Raw genomic sequence first — 22,996 nt, 5'->3', positions numbered from 1 at the left:
ATTAGAAGGTCGTTTGCAGGCCTGTCAGCCACTCGCCTCGTCAAAGCAGGTCCACTTAGTTCAGGTTGTTCCACTCTATGTCTTGTCAAGTTTTGAATATCTCCTGTGACCTTTCTAGTGAAAACACTTAATTATACCCGATTTATTATTATATCCAATTTGAGTTTTCCATGTTGCAGGAAACATTGCAGCTTATGTCTTGTTGCCTCTTGTCCTGTCACTGTCAATCTTGCAGAATAGTACATCTTGGTGTGCTTTATGCCCATTTCTGCAGCTTGTGGCATTCTTTTTGGGTATCCCAGGCCAGCGATGCTCCTTATTTCAAGTATCAACAGGCATCATAAAAATAAATTATAAGTGAGGTTACATTATTCTTATGAAATAAACTTTAGATTTATTTCACATTTTTTGAATGTATATTCAAGTGGATTTTGTGGTTTGTGGAGTAACATCATAACTTCTGCTTTTAGAAATAACTCTTCCCGATAAGTAAGTTTTTCGGATATTGACTCTGCAAAACAGTGAAATAAGGCTTATTTTTCAGAAAGAGAAGAATCTCACGCAGTAAAAATGAAGCTTTTTTAAGAGGATACAAACTTGGCATAGTTAAACCTACAAAAACACCTATGACACAGTATCTATAGGTCTATAAAATCCGGAAAAGTGTAGGGAAGGTGAAAGGAGGTGGCAGCTTCTCCCAATACTTGACCTATGACTGACACTGAAATCAGGCAGCAGCAAGCTTGAAGGAAACAAAAGGCAGTACTTTTCCACACCATACATAAAATAATAATAATAAAAAATTAATCTGCCTCTCAACACCAGCAGATTTTTTTTTTTGGTTGACAAAACCTATGAATTTAGAAAGGATTTGGGTGGTTAAAGAGAGTGTCATGATCTAGGCAATTTCCACCCTGGCCCTCAGCATCTCCCCCAGCTCTGTGCTGAGCATGATTCCCATGGTGTGGAGCACCCCTTTGGATAATTTGGGTCAGCCTCCCGTCCCAGATGTGTCCTGTCCCTGTTCCTTGTGAAAATTAACCCTGTCGCCTCCGGAACCAGGACAAAGAGGTACATTCTGACTGCCAGGATTTGTAGACTTACGAAAGAGGTACTCATGGGTTCGCCAAACTGGAATTTTTGGACCATTTCCAGCCAGTACAACCTTGGCACTCAACTCAACTCTGTACTTTAGCTTTACTTTCTTCTGGTAGCTACCTCTTTTCACCCTTGCCTTTGGACTAGGCTGAACTTGTGGACTTCATTCAGTCTCTGGACTCATAAAGCACGTGTTCTTTGCTCAAAGTCCGGTGAATGGGACTTTACTGATGCCTGAAACTCCTGCCTCTTCATTGCAGTTTCCTTAGACATTGCAGAGCTTCTTGCTGTCTTTTGAGAGTCACCTTTTTTTTTTTTAACGTGCCAGACTTCTACCAAAATAAACTTTTTAGGACACACATAGTATTAGCCTTGGAACGTGCTCATCACACCCAGGTACCTTTAGCAAAGGTAGATGTTTCATGAACCAGATTTCCCATCACTCCTACCCACGTGAAGAAACCATTCAGAGCTCTCTCCAATCAGGTGTGGTTGGTTGGGGACTCTAAACTGGTCTCTCTTTCTCCAGCCAGCAATTGCTCCTGTGCAGCTACCGTTTCTGTAGCTTTTTTTTCTTTTGCTTTTGCAAACTTTCTGATCCACCTTTTCCCTTTCCATGAAATATGCCTTAATGGCAGGTGAGATCTGCTTGGTCAGGCACTTCTTTTAAGCACAAACTGCAGATAGCTGCTTTTCTAGGTTTATCTTAAAAGTTTTCCTGTGTTTTGGCATGTTCTCCCTGTCTAAGGATATTGGTTTTTTTATAGGTGCCTATTTCTTTCCCACGTCTATCCATTGGGTTTCATTTGCAGCAGATTCAAGCAGGTTCTCAAGAATAATTAAACTCTTAAATGCCATTCAGATCAACCTGATGTGGGTATCTAAACAGGTCCCTAGAGTGGGACTCTCTTCCACATCAGATCACATCAGCCATGCTATTATACGGGCAAACTTTGAAAAACCTCAGAGGTAAAAAGTTTTATCCAAATGTTCTGTCTGAGTCTCTCAAGCTGCTTTTTGTGGCCCTGATTATACTATTTACTCCTACCCAGAAAAAAACCTGGCATCATCACTGTTCCTCCCCATCAAGTAGCCATAGTCTACTGTTGAGTGCTATAGAGAAGAGGACTTCCAATAAATATGTTAATATTTTTTTTGCCTTAAAAATCTTATCATAGCACATGCAGAAACTCTGTTCTCCCCTTCTTTTGGTAAGCACAGGACACAAGTGTGGACTTCCCACTGGCTCACATCACAGCCAAGCCTTGGTAATTTCTTTTGAAAAGTAGCTATTACTAAAAACTTTAAAAAATGTTTGGCCCGTAGCCTCTCACCTATGAATTCTTATGGCCCCTCTTGAGCAAGGACTGCATATTCTGCTGCATCATTGCTTTCAAAAAGGTGTTTGCCCTTGAGCCACCCCTCTATGAACTCCTACGGCCTCTCTTGACCAAGAACTGGGTATTCTGCTGCATCATTGCTTTCAAAAAAAATGTTTGGCCTTGAGCCACTCACCTACAAACTCTTATGGCCCCTCTTGAGCAAGAAGAACGTACTCTGCTGCATCACTGTTTACATAAAAAGGGGTTTGGTTAATATGTCACTCAGACTTTGGTGACACCACTACTTGGCGTGCTAGCTCCTGCTTACCATCTAGAACATTGTGTGTGAACTCCAGGGACCTTTCTGGGCAAAGGTGTGAGGAGAAAGTTGGAGCTTTGGGTCTTTCACGTCAGTAGTGCAACACGCTTCCTGCATTACAAGCTCTCTGGAGAAGCTCAGTGGCCATGAAAATTTGATTCCTTCCTTGAATTTGGCACGGCAGAGAAAAATCCCTGTAATAACAACTGCTACCTCTGCTAATCAAAGACCCTGCTAATTGTTCTGTGCTTGGAAATGCTTCTTGCTTTAGGTCCCTTGATAGCACCTCTTATCACCGTTTAAAACCTGATCTTTGACCTCCAACAACCTGTCTTAGCAAACACTTTCTAGAGATAAAGATTAATGACCAGCGAGTTATAAATGCAGTCCAACTATTTTTTGCTTTCATATACTCTGTGGAAGAAGTAGGAAGGACCAGCTGATTTCTTTTCCTGCTGACAGCCCCGTGACAGTTATGTGGAGGCATCAGGCATGCGCTGGGCTTGTTCTTTTTCTGTCTTTCTGGAGTTTGGCAGAAGGTGGGAAGCTTTTGGTCATGCCTCAGGATGGAAGTCACTGGCTGAGCATGCGAGTGGTTCTAGAGAGACTCTGGGAGAGGGGGCATGAAATCGTTGCAGTGATCCCTGAAGCCAGTTTGCTCATGAAAAGCTCACAATCTTTCACCATCAAAACATACTCAGTGCCTTACACACAGGAGTTTCTGGATAGGTTCTACCACTCCATCGGTGAAAAAATTTTTGATAACCTTTCCTTCCAAGAAAAAGTTACGTTGTTTCTCAGAAATGTATCAGAAGTGACCGACATGTTCTCTTCTGCTTGTCGGCATCTCTTGTATGATGAAGAACTAATGAATTACCTCCACGACAGCAAATTTGATGCCATTATGGTGGATCCTGTGTTGCCCTGTGGACCAATTCTTGCTGAGCACCTCTCTCTCCCTTCGGTGTACTTCATGCGCGGTCTTCCGTGTACCTTAGACTACAAAGCCACGGGGTGTCCCAGTCCTTCCTCTTACGTGCCGAGGACTTTCATGTCCACTTCAGATCACATGACCTTCACGGAGCGCGTGAAGAACCTTCTGGTTGCGCTCGCGGAGCCTTTGTCTTGCCATCTGTTTTATGCAAAATTCGAGAGCTTAGCTTCCGAGTTTCTTCACAGAGAAGTGACAGTACTGGAACTGTTTAGCAAAGCCTCCGTTTGGCTGATGAGATACGACTTTGTTTTCGAGTACCCGCGCCCAGTCATGCCAAACATGGTCTATATAGGAGGCATCAACTGTAAGCAGAAGCAGCCGTTGACAAAGGTATGTCATTCTTTACGTTGAGGGCATTATAGAATTTATTAGCAATTATTTAAGATTTGCTTTTCTAAGTGCTTCCTATAGTAATAGTTGTGCTTGAGCCAGTCCATGATTGAATACCAGGATGGTGTGATTTGGAAGTGGGAACCTCAGGCTCTGGGAGATGATGACAAGACCTTGGTTGCAGGGCAAGCAGCTGAAGTGTTTCTCTCTGGGAGAGCTTAGGTGAAGTTGTCCAAGCTGAATAGCTGCCTAGGTATAGCATAACTTGCTGCCACCATAGTATCAGACAAATCACAGCACGTATGCTATATCTAGATAAACGACAAAATAATTCTAGGTCATATGATTTTAATATCCCTGACAGTTCTGGAATACTGATTAATTGCTGGAGACTTGATTGGGCAAAAAAGGGACACGCGGAACTAACTCTGCGTATGTACCCAGGCACTTAGAGACTGGTCACGGGGGTAAATAAAGAGCAGAGGGAGCTCTTTTGCCTCTGAATTTGTGTAAGAAGGACTGTGAGATGGCGTATAAGAAGGTGACTGGGAAAAGGAGCCTTCTACTCTCCCTCCCTAGCGTCTTTAAGCTGTGCAAATAGTGCAGATGTTGGTCATTTATTCTGTTTTTTGAGTGGTGTTGCAAGAGAAGAAGTTATTGCTGAGCTTTCATCACGTTTACTACTCTAGACTCGGGGCTTTCACTTTGATAACTGGTATGATATAGAAAAAAATCGGAAGATAAACCTTATCAGCCCCCTGTACATCAAATCTCTGTCAATCATTGAGTCCAAGGGGTAATCCAGCTTCTGTTCCGAGCTCTGCCTCCAATCAGCTGAGCTGACTCCAGGCAGGGAGTTCATCATTAACTGGATGTCAATAAAGTAGTGATTTCTTGGCCAGGTGTCCATTCATAACTCTGCTCCGCTTCTCCCTCGAGCACTCGAATCCACCAATGTTAACCCAAAACTTTGGCTTTCCCTTCTGGTGTCCACTTACTCAAAGCCTTCAAAACTGGCACAGGTGATAAACCCAACCTTTACCCGCAGTTAAAAATTACCCTTCTTTCTGCCCACAAACACACAATCCTTTAAAAGTTAAACACTTACCTTAGTTAAGATTAAAGTGCAAAGTACCCCCCCGACGATTCACTCCTCCTCCCCTGCGGCAGTTTTGCAGCTGTTTGAAACTTTGCTGAGGGCACAAACGGAGAATGACTTCTTCAAATCCAGGATTTAATAATTCTCCTACCTCCCGGGTTGTGTTTTTCCTGCTCCTGTGGACCTTTTCTGAAGGTGGGAAGCTTTTGGTTGTGCCTATCGACGGCAGCCACTGGCTCAGCATGCGCCCGGTTGTGGAGCGGCTCGGAGAGAGGGGACATGAGATCGTGGTGGTTCCACCAGAGATAAATCTGCGGATAGGTTCCTCGGTGCATTACACCATGAAACCCTACTCTGTGCCTTATACCAAGGAGTACGTGGAGGCGGAATTCAAAAAGCTGGGGTATAGAAGTTTCTCACCTCAACCCCTCTCGGAAAAAATCTCGAAAATGGCAAACATTTCAACCATGTTCTTTGAATCCTGCAAGCTCCTCCTGTCTAACAAAGAGCTGATCCAATACCTGGAAGAAAGCAAATTTGATGCTGTCTTTATGGACCCTTTCTTTCCATGTGGACAGATAGTGGCCGAGCACCTCTCCCTGCCTTCGGTGTACCTCGTACGGGGACTGCCCTGCGGCCTAGACTTCCACGCCACCCTCTGCCCAAATCCTCCCTCTTACGTGCCCAGGTTCTTCACCCGCTACACGGACCGCATGGCCTTCCTCCAGCGTGTGGGCAACCTCCTAGCTAGCCTGAGCAGTTCCCTGGTTTGCAGCCTTCTTTATTCTCCCTACGATCAGTTGATCAAAGAGTTCCTCCAGCGAGACGCGACAGTGCTGGAGCTCTTCAGCCACGCGTCTGTTTGGCTGATGAAATATGACTTTGTGTTTGAGTACCCCAGGCCCCTCATGCCCAACATGGTCTTGATCGGAGGCATAAGCTGCACTCGGGGAAAAGCATTATCAGAGGTTAGTTACCTTCTTTTTTTTTCCCCTGGCTTAGCTATGACTGCACTGTTGGCTGTCACCATAACATGGAGCTCCTTGGATGGCCTCAAGTTGCACCAGGGGAGGTTTAGATTGGATATTAGGAAAGATTTCTTCACGGAAAGGGTTACCCAGCATTGGAATGGGCTGCCCAGGGAAGTGGTTGAGGCACCATCCCTGGAGGTGTTCAAAAGAAGGGTTGACGTGCTCCTCAGGAATATGGTTTAGTGGTTTGTTTTTGTCTTATTTATTTTTTTTTTTGTCAGAGTTAGGTTGATGGTTGGACTAGACGATTTTGAAGGTCCCTTCCAACCTAGACAATTCTATGATTCCGTGAATAATAACAGGAGAAAGAGCTTCCAACCTAGATGATTCCATGATTCTGTGAATAATAACAGGAGAAAGAGTGAGGTGGAAGCGCTTAGGAAAGCACTTCACACCCCTGCATCCCTTGCGTGATGAGGTGTGAGTTCTTTTGTGTGAGATCTCCAGATCCCCAATTCCTGGCCTTTTCCAGGTTTTGTCACAGTATTTTCTGACTGCCTATTTCCAGTGACTTCGTTTCATATATGTATTTACAGTACTTGGTAAATGCAGCAGGCCAAATCATCCTCGTCCTCTGCCCTTGAGCAGCAGACAGGAGCAGAGGACAGAGCTCGTGAGCAGAGGGCTCAGTTTCTGCAGCAATTTCAGAAGACAGACCTGAACAATACAGAATCATAGAATCTTCTAGGTTGGAAGGGACCTTAAAGATCACCTAGTCCAACCATCAACCTAACTCTGACCCAAAAAAACCCCCAAAAACCACACAACACAATTGCTGCTCCAATGAAGCATCAAGAGATCTCCTTCTTTTGCACAAAATACGTGGCCCCAGATCTCGACTGCCGTGTCTTGCTTGAACTATACCAAACTTCCCAAATATGGGGTAGCTGCCACTTTCCACCAAGAAATCCTCCCAACTCTTAGTGCTTTCTCTTATTTTTCAGTGAGTGCCTCCTGCAGGTACTTCATAAACGCCTTCGGTGTACCTCGTACGGGGACTGCCCTGCGGCCTAGACTTCCACGCCACCCTCTGCCCAAATCCTCCCTCTTACGTGCCCAGGTTCTTCACCCGCTACACGGACCGCATGGCCTTCCTCCAGCGTGTGGGCAACCTCCTAGCTAGCCTGAGCAGTTCCCTGGTTTGCAGCCTTCTTTATTCTCCCTACGATCAGTTGATCAAAGAGTTCCTCCAGCGAGACGCGACAGTGCTGGAGCTCTTCAGCCACGCGTCTGTTTGGCTGATGAAATATGACTTTGTGTTTGAGTACCCCAGGCCCCTCATGCCCAACATGGTCTTGATCGGAGGCATAAGCTGCACTCGGGGAAAAGCATTATCAGAGGTTAGTTATCTTTTTTTTTTCCCTGGCTTAGCTATGACTGCACTGTTGGCTGTCACCATAAGATGGAGCTCCTTGGATGGCCTCAAGTTGCACCAGGGGAGGTTTAGATTGGATATTAGGAAAGATTTCTTCACGGAAAGGGTTACCCAGCATTGGAATGGGCTGCCCAGGGAAGTGGTTGAGGCACCATCCCTGGAGGTGTTCAAAAGAAGGGTTGACGTGCTCCTCAGGAATATGGTTTAGTGGTTTGTTTTTGTCTTATTTATTTTTTTTTTTGTCAGAGTTAGGTTGATGGTTGGACTAGACGATTTTGAAGGTCCCTTCCAACCTAGATGATTCCATGATTCTGTGAATAATAACAGGAGAAAGAGTGAGGTGGAAGCGCTTAGGAAAGCACTTCACACCCCTGCATCCCTTGCACGATGAGGTGTGAGTTCTTTTGTGTGAGATCTCCAGATCCCCAATTCCTGGCCTTTTCCAGGTTTTGTCACAGTATTTTCTGACTGCCTATTTCCAGTGACTTCGTTTCATATATGTATTTACAGTACTTGGTAAATGCAGCAGGCCAAATCATCCTCGTCCTCTGCCCTTGAGCAGCAGACAGGAGCAGAGGACAGAGCTCGTGAGCAGAGGGCTCAGTTTCTGCAGCAATTTCAGAAGACAGACCTGAACAATACAGAATCATAGAATCTTCTAGGTTGGAAGGGACCTTAAAGATCACCTAGTCCAACCATCAACCTAACTCTGACCCAAAAAAACCCCCAAAAACCACACAACACAATTGCTGCTCCAATGAAGCATCAAGAGATCTCCTTCTTTTGCACAAAATACGTGGCCCCAGATCTCGACTGCCGTGTCTTGCTTGAACTATACCAAACTTCCCAAATATGGGGTAGCTGCCACTTTCCACCAAGAAATCCTCCCAACTCTTAGTGCTTTCTCTTATTTTTCAGTGAGTGCCTCCTGCAGGTACTTCATAAACGTTGTGTGCAGGACCCACCGATACGCTCAGATGTTGGTTAAAAAGGCTTTACTACAAGCAACCTGCCTATTCCCAAAGCAGGGCTGCAAAAAGTTTCCTGATGGTAGTGGTGCTTCTGAGAAAAAAAGTCAGACCTTGGCACACAAAAACATTTCAAGAACGAACTGGTGTGACTGGTCCCACAGAGGGCTAAATACACCCTGAAATAGCTCCATCTGTTCCACTGCATCAGGAGCTGGAGAAATTCAGCCAGCCACTGGCCAAAGAATGTTGTACCAAAGCACATTGGGGGTTGGACTAGATGATCCCTAGAGGTCCCTTCCAACCAAGCTCTGAAAATAGAGTTTACAGAATCACAGAATCACAGAATCTTCTAGGTTGGAAGGGACCTTAAAGATCATCTTGTCCAACCGTCAACCTCACTGACAAAAATAGACACCCACACAACAAACAAGGAGCATCATCACTAAACCAGACCTCCCAGCACTACATCAACCCGGCTTTTGAACACCTCCAGGGATGGGGCCTCAACCACCTCCCTGGGCAGCCCATTCCAATGCCTGAGAACCCTTTCAGTGAAAAAATTTTTCCTATTGTCCTGTCGCCTGTGACTTGAAAGAAGAGACCGACCCCCACCTCTCTACACCCTCCTTTCAGGGAGTTGGAGAGAGCAATAAGGTCTCCCCTCAGCCTCCTCTTCTCCAGGCTGAGTAACCCCAGCTCCCTCAGCCTCTCCTCATAAGACTTATTCTCCAGACCCCTCACCAGCTTTGTCGCCCTTCTCTGGACCCACTCCAGCACCTCAATGTCTTTTTTTATTTTTTTTTTTTACATTTCATCTTGTTTGCCCTGAGGAGAGCCTCAGGTTCAGGGTGCAGCTATCAGCAAACCCTCAATAGCTCCTTCAGTTTGGGGTCCAGTCTCACGCAAAGAGCCACAAAAATATATAATGGAGCATAAACTAAGAGGGTCAGCTTCAGTTATCCCCTCAGACCATAGAGATCATAGAATGGTTTGGGTTGGGAGAGACCTTAAAGATCATCTTGTTCCAACCCCTTTGCCGTGGACAAGGCCACCTCCCACTGGACTGGATTACTAAACGGTGGGCAGGGACACCTCCCACTAGACCACATCACTCAACATTTCAATTGCCAGACTTATGGAAATATTTAGTTAATTTTATTCCACTCATTTAACTCTGATGCCTGCAGCAATTCCCTCCAGTTTTGTCTTTCCTTCCCCGGCTTTAGCAAATGTTTTTCAATGGCATAGGATATTTGCTTCAGCCTTTGGCTGGTTTTATGCTTCATTGGGATCCTTCTCTTCCTAGATTCCAGCGATAGATCTCCTAGTCCTTCTTTTATTTACATCAAACAAACAAAACAGATTATAAAAACCCCAACCTGGCAGTGGTTCCATATTCTCACACTCAAAGCAGACCAAATAAATCCAGATATTAGAAGGCAGAGCCATCCGCCACCGGAAGACTTTTCAAAAATGTTAATTCTCTCTTGCAGCTGCATGGTCTGAATAGAGGAGCATCAACACAAAATCCAGAGTATTTGACTTGCAATCAGTGTGACAATAAACCACAACGTACTCACCTAGGGGTTGGTTGCCAGGGAAAGTATGATGATGAATTGATCTCCTTAATTGGTACGGCATCTTTTCTATTGCACGGAAACGGATGTCTTTGAGCAGGCAGGCTTTGCTACGTGATGGCTTTAAATTAACTTTTTCCTCCTGGAAAAATTAACTTTTTCCTCCTCCCATACTGGATCTCAGGCACTTACACCCCTCTGTAACTGTGTTCATCCATCTGTGCCCGTTTTTTTTTTTTCCCTGGGACTCATTTTCCTGTCATTTTCTTGTGTTGACTCTTCACCTTTCCAGGCAGCTTTTTGGGAACGTGACAGAAATTACAGCACCTGACGTGGGAAGGGCTTTTGACTCAGGATGTCCTTTGTGTTGGCAGGAATTTGAAGCTATTGTGAATGCCTCTGGAGAACACGGCATCGTTGTCTTCTCGCTGGGCTCCATGGTCTCTGAGATTCCGATGAAGAAAGCCACAGAAATTGCAGATGCCTTGGGATCGGTTCCTCAAACGGTATGGTTTCCCTCTCCTCCTTCCAGTACAGAAATTTAACACTGTTTTCAAACACAGAATCACAGAATCTTCTAGGTTGGAAGGGACCTTAAAGATCATCTTGTCCAACCGTCAACCTCACTGACAAAAATAGTCACCCACACAACAAACAAGGAGCAAACACAGTCTACAATGACCTGTGGCTTTAAGTGTGCTTGGTCCTCCCTTCTTTCTCCTGCTTCCTGATGCCAGAAGAAACCATCCCCCCAGCAGCTCTGCATGACAAGATAGGTTTTGTGCACCAAAGGGATGCTTTCAGCTCTGCTTTTCAACCCCACTGAGGAGCAGCGAGAGGCTGAAGAATGTCAGAGAACTGACATATTGTTTTTACTTCTCTTGAAAGGTTTTATGGCGCTACACGGGAGAGGCGCCCCCCAACCTGCCCAAGAACGTAAAGCTCGTCAAATGGCTGCCACAGAATGATCTTCTAGGTAGGTCTGAGATACTTTGAGGGATACCAGTGTGTTTGTTTGACTCCTATACTGCTGTCATATGGCTGATTTAGCATCATCTATGCTGACCACCTGTGTCACTGTGGGGCTCAGGACCTCCTTTGCAACCTGTTTGAACCAGAGCTCATCTTCTAGGAACTTATCTCACAGAATCACAGAATCTTCTAGGTTGGAAGGGACCTTAAAGATCATCTTGTCCAACCGTCAACCTAACTGACAAAAATAGACACCCACACAACAAACAAAAAGCAACATCATCACTAAACCAGACCTCCCAGCACTACATCAACCCGGCTTTTGAACCCCTCCAGGGATGGTGCCTCAACCACCTCCCTGGGCAGCCCATTCCAATGGCTGAGAACCCTTTCAGTGAAAAAATTTTTCCTAATATCCAGCCTGAACCTCCCCTGGGGCAACTTGAGGCCATTTCCTCTCGTCCTGTCGCCTGTGACTTGAGAGAAGAGACCGACCCCCACCTCTCTACACCCTCAACTCATACAACTTCAAAGTTGCCAAATTATGAAACAACACTGTTTGGAAAAGTGTTCCAACACTTGGCTACCCTTAGTGTCAAAAATGGAGATTTTTATCTCTGACTAGCCAGTCTCAACACCCAGCCATGGATTTTTGTCATACCTTTCTCTACTGGACTGAAAAGAAAATATAAGGTTCCCAAGTGGGCATTTCCAGACAGGTCGTCAGGCTTTTCAAGCAGTAAAATTCTATGTGCTATTGCCAGGAGTGCATTTTTTTGGTTAGACAACAGGGCTGGGCTGTGGGAGATCTGCAAAACCAGCAAATGTAAAACGTGGGGAAAAAGTAAGCAATGGCAACATCTTCTTTAACCTCACTTGGCTCTGATTTCATCCGAATATCTGAGAAGCTTTGGAGGATTATCCAAGGCTTTCCAGAGATGACCCAAACCAAGACAGAGCTCTACAACCCAAGGTTCATTCAATCCCCTGCAACATCCTGTTCTCTGAAGCCCTAAGTTTGTCCCTAAGCAATGATGCACATGACGACCCAAAGTTCTTGATTTATAGAATCATAAAATCATCGAATCATAGAATTGCCCAGGCCGGAAGGGACCTCCAAAGGCCATCTAGTCTGACCTCCCCACAGTCAGCAGGGACACCCCCAACTAGACCAGGTTGCCCAGGGCCTCATCGAGCCTCTCCTTGAATATCTCCAGGGATGGGGCCTCAACAACTTCCCTGGGCAACCTCTTCCAGTGCTCCACCACCCTCACAGTAGAGAACTTTCTCATAACTTTCTCCTTATACCTACCAGTATCATTTTTATGCAAGTTGGATGTGTTTTTTATGCAAGGAGATGTGTTCCTGTGTCTTAATAAATCAATTAGCTAAGCAAGCCTTTCTTTCCTCCACAGCTCACCCTAAGGCTCGTGCCTTTATTACCCACGGAGGCTCCCATGGTGTCTACGAGGGCATATGCAACGCGGTGCCAATGGTGCTAATGCCATTATTTGGAGACCAGATGGACAATGCCAAGAGAATAGAGTCACGGGGAGCTGGACTGGTGCTGAACATACTGGAAATGACTTCGAAGGACATCTCCACTGCCCTGAAGGCAGTTATTAACGATAAAAGGTCAGTAACAGAAACGCATGCCAGCTTCCAGCCGAGCAGAATGTTGTCTCTTCTTCCATACCTTCTTGATATACAAAGCTACATCACGGGGGAGGTGATGCTGGCCCTGGGCTGATCTTATAGAATCATAGAGTTGCCCAGGCCGGAAGGGACCTCCAAAGGCCATCTAGTCCGACCCCCCCGCAGTCAGCAGGGACACCCCCAACTAGACCAGGTTGCCCAGGGCCTCATCGAGCCTCTCCTTGAATATCTCCAGGGATGGGGCCTCAACCACCTCCCTGGGCAACCTGTTCCAGTGCTCCACCACCCTCACAGTGAAGAACCCTCTCCTCATCTCCAGTCTAAATCTGTTCCCCTCCAGCTTGAAGCCATTGCCCCTCGTCCTGTCACTGCAGGCCTTTCTAAACAGGTTCTCCCCAGCCTTCCTGTAGGCTCCCTCTTGTCCTGTCCCTGTGACAGCACCATCCTTCTCACTGCCTGGGATTATAATCGTTAGGTGACAAGAACTGGCTGAGCTGAGAGGATGGAGTTAAGGGAGAAGAGGGGGTGTAAGTGCAATGCCAGAAATCAAGGTGACAAAAGGAGTGTCACCTGCTTAAAGCCAAATTTGCCCGGCAGGGATGTAGAGGGCCCTGACACAACGTGGTAGAAAAGCCAAGTGGTGAAGGGAGATGTGGCTAAATCGGCGTCAACATGAGTGAGCAGAAAGCCTGAAAAAGTTGAAAGGCTCAGCTGCCTGGCTTGTGTTCTTCATGTGAGGGTTGCCCAGAGAAGCTGTCTACACAGCAGCAGGAGGAAGACAAGTGGCAGAGCCTTGGTAGAGTCCAGAGGCTGGCTGTACTGCATCAGAAAGCTTTGCCTTCCAGCTGGCAGGAACATAGCTATTATCACTCATTTCTTTTACAGACGTTTTCCCCCAACTAGTGCTCCCTCAGGAGCTGCATGAGCACAGCCAGCTGCTGCCTGGCTCAGCAAGGCTGAATTTCACTGAATTTTTTAGAGTTGGAAGGGACCATAGAGATCATCTAGTCCAACTCCCCTGCTAAAGCAGGTTGGACAACTCCAGCACAGAGCAGAAGGAATATGCACGGGTATGCTCAGGTGGTACAGAGAACCCTGCTAGACATCATCTTATTTATTGTGGTCAGCGTGCCCAGGGTGTTTCAAGGCATCAAAACAATGGGGAGCTTGAAGACATAGACTCTTCTTCCCCTCTCCTCTTCTCTGTTGTCATCAGTGCCTCCAAGTCCTTAGCATCCTCTTTCCCATCTTCTTCCTGAGAACTGTGACCTTATTGCCATTGTTTCCTAACCATCATTCTTACAGCAATACTTCTTCTACTAAGGCATCTTTTTTCTATAGCTGGACAGCTTTTCTATACCCAGTCCCACATTTCAGCCAGATGCCTTCATCCTTCACCACAGAGATTTTCCTGACAGCTCAAACCAAGCTTTTCTGCTCCTTTTACTAATACCTTTTTCTCCTTTCTTTGTCATAGAGAACAGTACTTTTCTGGGTCCGTAATTTTGCCGTTATCCTTCTCATGGGATGGTGGTGGTGGGAAACACCACCAGAGGAGCTCCTGGTGGGCCATCAGACAACTGACACTGCATCCTTTTTTTTTTTTTCTTCTGGGGACTCAGTCCCAGCAGCAGAAATCATTGAAAACACCCAACATCTTCTCTTGGCAGGTACAAAGAGAACGTCCAGCGCCTCTCGGACCTTCACCTCGACAGACCCATCCACCCCCTGGACCTGGCCGTGCACTGGGTGGAGTTTGTCATGAGACACAAAGGGGCCCCCCACCTCCGACCTGCTGCTCACGACCTCAACTGGATCCAGTACCACTCCCTGGATGTCATCGCCTTCCTCCTTGCCGTGGTGCTCCTCTCCCTCTTCATCTCCCTGAAGTGCTGCCTCTTCTGCTGCCGCAGGTGCTGCTGTAAGAAGGGAAGGACAAGGAAGTCAACCAAAGCAAAGTCCCACTAAGCAGATGAAACCAGTGGTGGGAGCTGTGGCCTCTGGGCTGGACTGGAAGGGTCAGAGAACATCCCAGATTTCACTAAAATAATTGCTGAGTTTTAGTCAAGAAATAATAGCATTCCTTTAAACTGGAGCCACGGGAGGGGTTGTTTCACCGATACCATTTTTGCCTTTTAATTAAGAATCAGTTGTTAAAAATAATCTGTGTAGGAGTGCTTCAGTCACTTGGGAAGAGGTTTGTGTGAAGTCCAAGGCTCATGGCTTCCATGTCTTGGTGTACAGGGGACTCTCAGTCCTCTTTTTTTTAACTTTTCTATGCAATGGAGATGTACAGAGATTTCAGAAGACCTTGCTTCAAGGGCTTGGGGAGAACCATTGGTTCTAGGGTAAGACCACAGGGTTTATCAAGCACTTCAAAATCTTTGTATAGCTGTTGTTATAGAAGAGGCAAATGGAGGACATGCAGAAGAGGACAATACGATCTTTGTATAGCTGTTGTTATAGAAGAGGCAAATGTTATACACTGACAATACATGTCACATTGGCCAAGCTAGATGCACACCTTAAATGGGTTTTGTGGGTGTTTATAATACCCTGGACTCATTTAAGGTTTCGGCAGGGAAGTGGTTGTGAAGCCACCGGTGTTTCACCTAAATTCCCCATCAGGCAGAGTGGAGCTTACCTGTCAGGTGATGAGGCCTTCGTGAACAATATTTATGAAACCCAACTGATTCACCCTTTGTAAGTGATGTTCAAGTAAAGACCCAAACTGCAGTCCTACAAATAAATCACTAATGTTAATTATCATGGCTCTTGTGTTTTCCAACTGAGAGATACGGGAGTGGGTGCTCACCACTCATGGAGAGAGAGCTGGAGAAGGGAAAGATTCAACGTTCTCAAAAGCCAGTTCTCAGCATCAGTATCTCACTACTTGGTGGCTTGGTTACGTCCTGAGGCTGCCACAGTCCCCACTACTAGGAACAGAAAAAGCCAGAAAAGAGCTTTATCAGAAGTTAATATTCACCTGGGGAGGAATAACCCCCTGCACCAGGACAGGTTGGGGGTGACCTGCTGGAGAGCAGCTCTGAGGAGAAAGACCTGGGAGTCCTGGTGGACAACAGGATGCCCACGAGCCAGCAATGGGCCCTGGTGGCCAAGAAGGGGCATCCTGGGGGGCATCAGGAAGAGTGGGACCAGCAGGTGGAGGGAGGTCATCCTGCCCCTCTGCTCTGCCCTGGGGAGGCCCCATCTGGAGCACTGGGTCCAGTTCTGGGCTCCCCAGTTCCAGAAGGACAGGGAACTGCTGGAGAGGGTCCAGCAGAGGGCTACAAAGATGATGAGGGGCCTGGGGCATCTCTCTGATGAGGAGAGGCTGAGGGACCTGGATCTTTTCAGTCTGGAGAAGAGAAGGCTGAGGGGAGATTTAATCAGTGCCCAGTGACAGGACAAGAGGAAATGGGCACAAACTTGACTAGAAGAAGTTCCACCTCAACATGAGGAGGAACTTCTTTGCTGTGAGGGTGGCAGAGCCCTGGAAGAGGCTGCCCAGGGAGGTGGTGGAGTCTCCTTCTCTGGAGACATTCCAAACCCCACCTGGACACGTTCCTGTGGGACCTGCTCTGGGTGGCCCTGCTTTGGCAGGGGGTTGGACTAGATGATCTCCAGAGGTCCCTTCCAACCCCATGGGATTCTGTGATTCAGGGCTCAAAACAGGCTGGGCCACCCTGGTACATGATGGCAACCCTCCTTGGCACAGGTGGCCAGCTGAGTACCTGGTGCTGTTATTTTCTACTGCTGTTTTTAAAAACAGGTACTTCAGGCAAAGCTCAGTTCCAGAAGAGAGTCCCTCTCCTCCTCAGCCTGTCCCCACTGCAGGGCCTGATCCTCATGGGCACCCAAACCACCTACAAACTGCCCAGGACCCACATCAGTTGTTGCTTTTCATCCTCTGCCTTTCCCTGCCCCCAGTAAACAGAATGAAACCCTTCTGTCCCCACGGGGTCTGAGAGCTGACCTGCTTTTTTAAAAAATGCAGGTTTTGCATTTCCACACGTTCCTGGAAGTCACAGTTCTGGCTGTCCCAGGTGACAGCAGGGCATCTGTGCAAAGCCACACAGTGCCTCTGGACCTCACAGCGCCCATCACACCCCCAACCACCGTGTTTCCAGTCACCTCTGGCCGTGGGGCCTGGCTTCCAGCAGCTGCCTGATGAGAAACCCACCTAAAATGTCCTTACGGAGAAGTTCTGCTGCAAACAGGCTCTGGATTGATCCAGTGACTTCCCCTGTGTGGAGAAGAGATAAACCCCTTGATTTCAGATCAGATGAACAGAATTGAAAAAAAATAACAATAATCCCAATTGCAACTGGGTGGGGTTTTTTTTTTTGTTGTGGTTTTTTGTTTGGGTTTTTTTTTTTCAACGTCTCGTGTAGGTGGAGAAAAGGAGCGAAGAGAAAGAGGGGAGGATGCAAAATGCCCATCCCATGGCTTTCATTTCAGAGAGATCTCTAGCAAAGCTGGGGCAAGACAGCAGCAGAAACCAGGGTATCCTCCTCCTCCTCTCCTTTTCCCTTCACCCTCCTCAGCCTCGACTAGTTTGTCCTGTTCTTTGTCTCCCCTAAAGCTCCTCGGAGAAAGCAGAGAGGACTCTTAGAGAGGGTGCAGGGCCAGGACTGGCCCTCAGTAACTTACGGCCTCAAGTTACACCAGGGGAGGTTCAGGCTGGATATTAGGAAAAATTTTTTCACCAAAAGGGTTCTCAGGCATTGGAATGGGCTGCCCAGGGAGGGGGTTGAGGCACCATCCCTGGAGGTGTTCAAAAGCCGGGTTGATGTAGTGCTGGGAGGTATGGTTTAGTGATGATGCTTCTTGTTTGTTGTGTGGGTGTCTATTTTTGTCAGTTAGGTTGCCGGTTGGACAAGATGATCTTTAAGGTCCCTCCAACCTAGAAGATTCTGTGATTCTGTGACTGCATGATGTGTCCTGTTCCCATTTCAACCGTGCCCAGCAGAGGACACTACGACATCACTAACAGAAGGGAAGAAGGACAAGAACCATCCCTTCCCCTTCAAACCAGCCCAAGAAAGCTGGTTTGAAGCTGACAGCAACATGTATTATCCCTCTGTGCCCCAGGAACATGGACCCCACTGAAGGAAGACAATTTTTGGAGTGAATTAGGGGTCTAAGCATATGGGACAAGCAGCTTTGGGGCAGAGGAGGGAGCTGGAGGGGCTGCAGCATCCCCACAACAGCCTCCCCAACCCTTCTTGAGGGAAGAATTATGCTTGAGGGAACCATCCCCTGGGGCACAGATGGGGCTTCCCTTACTGGGGGGAGAAGACATCATAGCCCACCGTGCCTTTCTAAGCAACAGAGCTGAGCCTGGGGCACTCCCCAAAGTGGGGAAACCAAGGCAGGGCCAGCCATCCCTTTCACTGAATTTCACTGAATTTTTGGAGTTGGAAGGGAACATAGAGATCATCTAGTCCAAGTCCTTCTCTCCCTGAGCTCCACGGGCTCCACTGGGCATCGTGCAGGGCTCCGGGCACTGCAGCTGGAGCTTTGCCAGCAAAACCTCCAAATCTCTGGTTTTAAACCCCCACTAAAAAGGCAGATGCCAAAAAAATCCCTTCGCTGCCCGTGGAGAACGGTGGCACGAAGATCCCCTGCCTCCAACAGCCTCTTGAGGATGGAGGAGAGAGGATGGAGAGCTGGTGCTTCCCGCTCTCACATGGGGACTGTTTTAGTGTTTATTGCATTTTTTTGCCTCAATTTTAACATCCGGGCCTGCAACAGTAAAGCTGAGTAAAAAAAAACCACCAAAAAACCCCAAAAAACCCCAAAAAAGCAGTGCAAGCCAGTGCTGCTGCTGGTTCTTCTGATGACCCTTGGACCAAAAACATGGGTGAGAACCTCTTTGGCTTCAGGATGAGGGTGTCCCAGGGGGACATCCTCTGGTGGGAGGATGCACTCAGCATCTCCTGCTGCTTCCCACCAGCCAGACCACGGGAAATTACAGGAATTGCTGACATTCTTCTGCAAACCACAGGGTTTCTGCAGCCTCACCCCAGCCCTCCGGTCCCCAGGGGCAACGGAGAGGGTCTTCCACTGCCATGGGAGCTCTTGGGTATCTTCACCGCCCCAGCACGTGGTCCAAGAAGACCCGTGGCCCATGGGGACACGGTCTGGAGCTTTGCCAGCAAAACCTCCAAATCTCTGGTTTTAAACCCCCACTAAAAAGGCAGATGCCAAAAAAATCCCTTCGCTGCCCATGGAGAATGGTGGCATGAAGGTCCCCCACCTCCAACAGCCTCTTGGCATCACTGATGGAGGAGAGAGGATGGAGAGCTGGTGCTTCCCGCTCTCACATGGGGACTGTTTTAGTGTTTATTGCATTTTTTTGCCTCAATTTTAACATCCGGGCCTGCAACAGTAAAGCTGGGTAAAAAAAAACCACCAAAAACCCCAAAAAAGCAGTGCAAGCCAGTGCTGCTGCTGGTTCTTCTGATGACCCTTGGACCAAAAACATGGGTGAGAACCTCTTTGGCTTCAGGATGAGGGTGTCCCAGGGGGACATCCTCTGGTGGGAGGATGCACTCAGCATCTCCTGCTGCTTCCCACCAGCCAGACCACGGGAAATTACAGGAATTGCTGACATTCTTCTGCAAACCACAGGGTTTCTGCAGCCTCACCCCAGCCCTCCAGGCCCCAGGGGCAACGGAGAGGGTCTTCCACTGCCATGGGAGCTCTTGGGCATCTTCAGTCCAAGAAGACCCGTGGCCCACGGGGACACAGCGCTCAGAGGGGAACTTCTCCCCTCACAAGACACACTGAGAAGTGGATTATGCTCCTTATCCAAGGGCAGAGCAAGAAACAGGAGAAAAAACTCCCTCCCCCATGTAGGGCTTCCAGGGCCAGAGACCTGCAGGTGGGTCCCAGCACCGCTTCGCCCCACGTGCCCTCAACTCAGACCTGCAATTACTTGATTTTTCTTTTTTTTTAAAAAGATCTGTCTTTTGGGTGTATTTTGTCAAAAGAAATACTTACTGCTGCTGGCAAAGCGTCCATGGCATCAGTCTGGGACGTGTCATGGGAGCTCCTGAAAGCCCTTTGAGCACTGAAAGCTTGAGATGAGCAAGCGCGATTTGAGTGCCTGCTTCCCTGAGGAGCTGACCTGCCAGGAGCAGGAAAATAACATTAAAAAATAACATTAAAAAATAACAAACCAAAAAGCCACCAAAAACGAACACCAAAAAACCCCCACTAAACCCAAACCCAAGAAAAACCAACTCAAAACCACACGCATTCACAAAAAAAGGCTGCTTTGGGTTGCAGGTGTGATGACTGCATGAGTCCAGAGCCCTGTTCTCCTCCCTGGGGAGCTGCACAGGGGTAATGCTGATATGGAAAGTCCCTCACAGTCCCCACGGAAGGGGTTGTCCTCCCACAGCGTGCCCAGGACCTGCATCATTCTCCAGATCTATCCCTGCAACATCCCACTGGGTGAGCTGTACCCTAGAGCTGGAGATATCCTGCTCCAGATGCCAGCAGTGCCTGGAGGATGATGAGGACCTGACGTGAGGCAGCCAGGTACTTTTAGCTGGAGCAGCCACACAGGTCTCCAATTAATTATCACCTGCAGAAATGTTTTTAGGAGTTATTTACAGGTGAGCATGGTGAAACCTGGGGAAAGCAACTGCCAAAGAGAAGCAGGCACAAAATGCAGGACAGGGACCCTTGAGGGACTCTTTGTCAGGGAGTGCAGTGACAGGACAAGGGGGAACGGTTTTAAATTGGAAGAGGGGAGATTGAGATGAGATACCAGGAAGAAATTCTTTGCTGTGAGGGTGGTGAGACACTGGAACAGGTTGCCCAGAGAAGCTGTGGCTGCCCCATCCCTGGAGGGGTTCAAGGGCAGGTTGGAGGGGGCTTGGAGCAACCTGGTCTGGTGGGAGGTGTCCCTGCCCAGGGCAGGGGGTTGGAACTGGATGATCTTTAAGGTCCCTTTCAACTCTAACCATTCTATGACTCTATGACAGCCTCTCCCTCCTCAGAGAGGGAGCAAACTGCTCTGGCTTTAGCATTTAGAACCATAGAATCACCAAGGTTGGATCTTTTAGACCATTGAGTCCAACCTAACACTGACAAAACCCGTCACTAAACCATGTCTCCAAGCACTATGTCCACCCATGTTCTAAATACCTCCAGGGATGGTGCCTCAACCACTTCCCTGGGCAGCCCATTCCAAGGCTTAATAACCTTTTCAGTGTAAAATTTTTTCCCTAGTATCCAATCTGAACCCCCCCTGGTGCAACTTGAGGCCATTTCCTCTTGTCCTACACTCAATGATGCCCATGCGGCAGCTGAGTTTGGTCCATAACCAGGCTTAGAAAGGAAAGAGAAGCCAAAATCTCCCTCCACAAATGTTTCCTCGTTGTCTGAGGATGCTGGTATTTCTGGGACAGGCAGTGCTGTCTCTGAGCTCTCCTTTCCCAAAGCAAACTCCTGCCCTGCCCGTGGCGGGTGACCCGGCTCATGCTAACCATGGAGAAAAAAAAAGCTGCTGCCACATGATTCTGCTTTGACAGGTTCTATCAAGCGCTCCCAGCATCAATTCCCTTTCTATTAAGGCTGAATGAAAGGTTTCACCCTCCAGATCTGATTGCCCGGGGTGATAAAAAACAAGTCATCAGCACAGGCTGCAACCAGGCACCAGCAAATCCTCCATCCCCCCAGCGGGATATTGGCTGGCTTTATCTCAAGGTGCTGACCTCTCTTCAAAAAGCCAGCCTGAACAAATGGAGCAGATTTCTGCCCTGAAATGCTACCAGCCTAGACTATCCGGGGGGGGGACACACATGGTTCCCCCCTTTGCTGGGGCAGATCCAAGCAAGGATCCAACAAGGGAGGGGATGGCATCCCACGGACTCCCTTTGTGCCAGGCAAGACTCTGCTGGAAGGTTTAATTAACAATCAGTAGGGGGTAATCAAAGCAGGGCAGGAAACCAAGGTTGGTTTCTCTTCCGGAGGCTGGTGGGGGCTGTTCCTTTGAGTTTTGGCCATAAACTCAAGGGCCAACCAACTTGGTTGGTCCGAACCTCTTGGGAGGTCTGGGTCCAGGGTGATTTTAGCATTCCACGTGGGATGCTGCAGGATGGATTCAGTGATGGGCAGTGGAAGGAAGGGAAAACCATCACCAGTGACATTCCTGTCATTGAGGTGTTAACAAAAATAACACATTCATCTCATCATTGCGATTGTTCAGCCTGGAGAAGAGAAGGCTCCAGGGAGACCTTATAGTGGCCTTTCAATAACTGAAGGGTGCCTATAGAAGAGCTGGGGAGGGACTCTTTGCCAGGAAGGGTAATGATAGGACAAGGGGGAACGGTTTTAAATTGGAAGAAAAAAGATTCAGCTTTGGTGTGAGGGTGGTGAGACACTGGAACAGGTTGCCCAGAGAAGCTGTGGCTGCCCCATCCCTGGAGGGGTTCAAGGCCAGGCTGGATGGGGCTTGGAGCAACCTGGTCTGGTGGGAGGTGTCTGCCCAGGGCAGGGGGTTGGAACTGGATGATCTTTGAGGTCCCTTCCAACTCGAACCATTCTGTGATTCTATGATCTCCCCAGCCAGACCATTCTATGATTCTATGATCTCCCCAGCCAGCAGGTTTTTTTTTTCCTTTTCATGCAGGACATCAGGGTCCTTCCACCCCAAATCAATCAATCAATCAATCAATCAATCACTCACTCACTCACCCCTTGCAGAACTGACTGCTCAATGAGTGAAGTTTGCCCCCTTGTTTGGACAGGATCCTCTGCACGCAGCCTTTGGGGAAAAACATGCCTTTATCTTCTGCTCTCCGCCGTTATAATAAAAAAAGCCCACATGTGTCCTTTGTTGCTTGGAAGTCCCTGAATTTCACCGATGGATTAAGCCCTGCTGAGTTGTGAAGAGGTGAACCCCCAGGGGATGCTTTGTGTAAAGCCTGTTATCCCAAAAAACAAAAGAAGAGCTTTTGAAAGGAGGTGTGAATGGGTCATGGATGCCGATGGGAGTTACATTTCTAGGGACAATGAGCATCTCTGTTACTTTACAGCCATCCCAGCCTACGTTTTATGAGGGATCAAGGCCGATTAAGTTGGCGGGAAAAACATGCCTTTATCTTCTGCTCTCCGCCGTTATAATAAAAAAAGCCCACATGTGTCCTTTGTTGCTCGGAAGTCCCTGAATTTCACCGATGGATTAAGCCCTGCTGAGTTGTGAAGAGGTGAACCCCCAGGGGATGCTTTGTGT

At 47.7% G+C, this 22,996-nt stretch overlaps 1 protein-coding gene across 6 annotated transcripts in view; it reads left to right on the top strand.

Annotated features, from left to right (window-relative positions):
- The window catches only part of LOC106895939 (UDP-glucuronosyltransferase 1-1-like), a 47,799-nt gene extending 32,892 nt beyond the window's left edge, over nucleotides 1–14,907 (top strand). For 4 of the 6 annotated variants that reach the window (XM_014955616.1, XM_014955612.1, XM_014955613.1 and 1 more), the window contains exons 2-5: nucleotides 10,491–10,622; nucleotides 11,005–11,092; nucleotides 12,504–12,723; nucleotides 14,415–14,907. In XM_014955616.1, the coding sequence (XP_014811102.1) occupies nucleotides 10,491–10,622; nucleotides 11,005–11,092; nucleotides 12,504–12,723; nucleotides 14,415–14,712 (738 nt within the window). In that variant the 3' untranslated portion in view covers nucleotides 14,713–14,907. Of the gene's footprint in view, nucleotides 1–3,299; nucleotides 3,332–3,524; nucleotides 4,064–5,203; nucleotides 6,131–10,490; nucleotides 10,623–11,004; nucleotides 11,093–12,503; nucleotides 12,724–14,414 lie in introns of those variants that run through there. The other 2 variants (XM_014955617.1, XM_014955614.1) reach the window with 2 other exon arrangements.
- The last annotated feature ends 8,089 nt before the right edge of the window (nucleotides 14,908–22,996 follow it).

The sequence above is a fragment of the Calidris pugnax genome, unplaced genomic scaffold, assembly GCF_001431845.1.
Source record: "Calidris pugnax isolate Ruff unplaced genomic scaffold, ASM143184v1 scaffold210, whole genome shotgun sequence".
Classification (NCBI taxonomy): domain Eukaryota; kingdom Metazoa; phylum Chordata; class Aves; order Charadriiformes; family Scolopacidae; genus Calidris; species Calidris pugnax.
The sequence above is the reverse complement of the archived record's forward strand: the minus strand, read 5'-3'. Positions and strand labels throughout refer to the sequence as shown.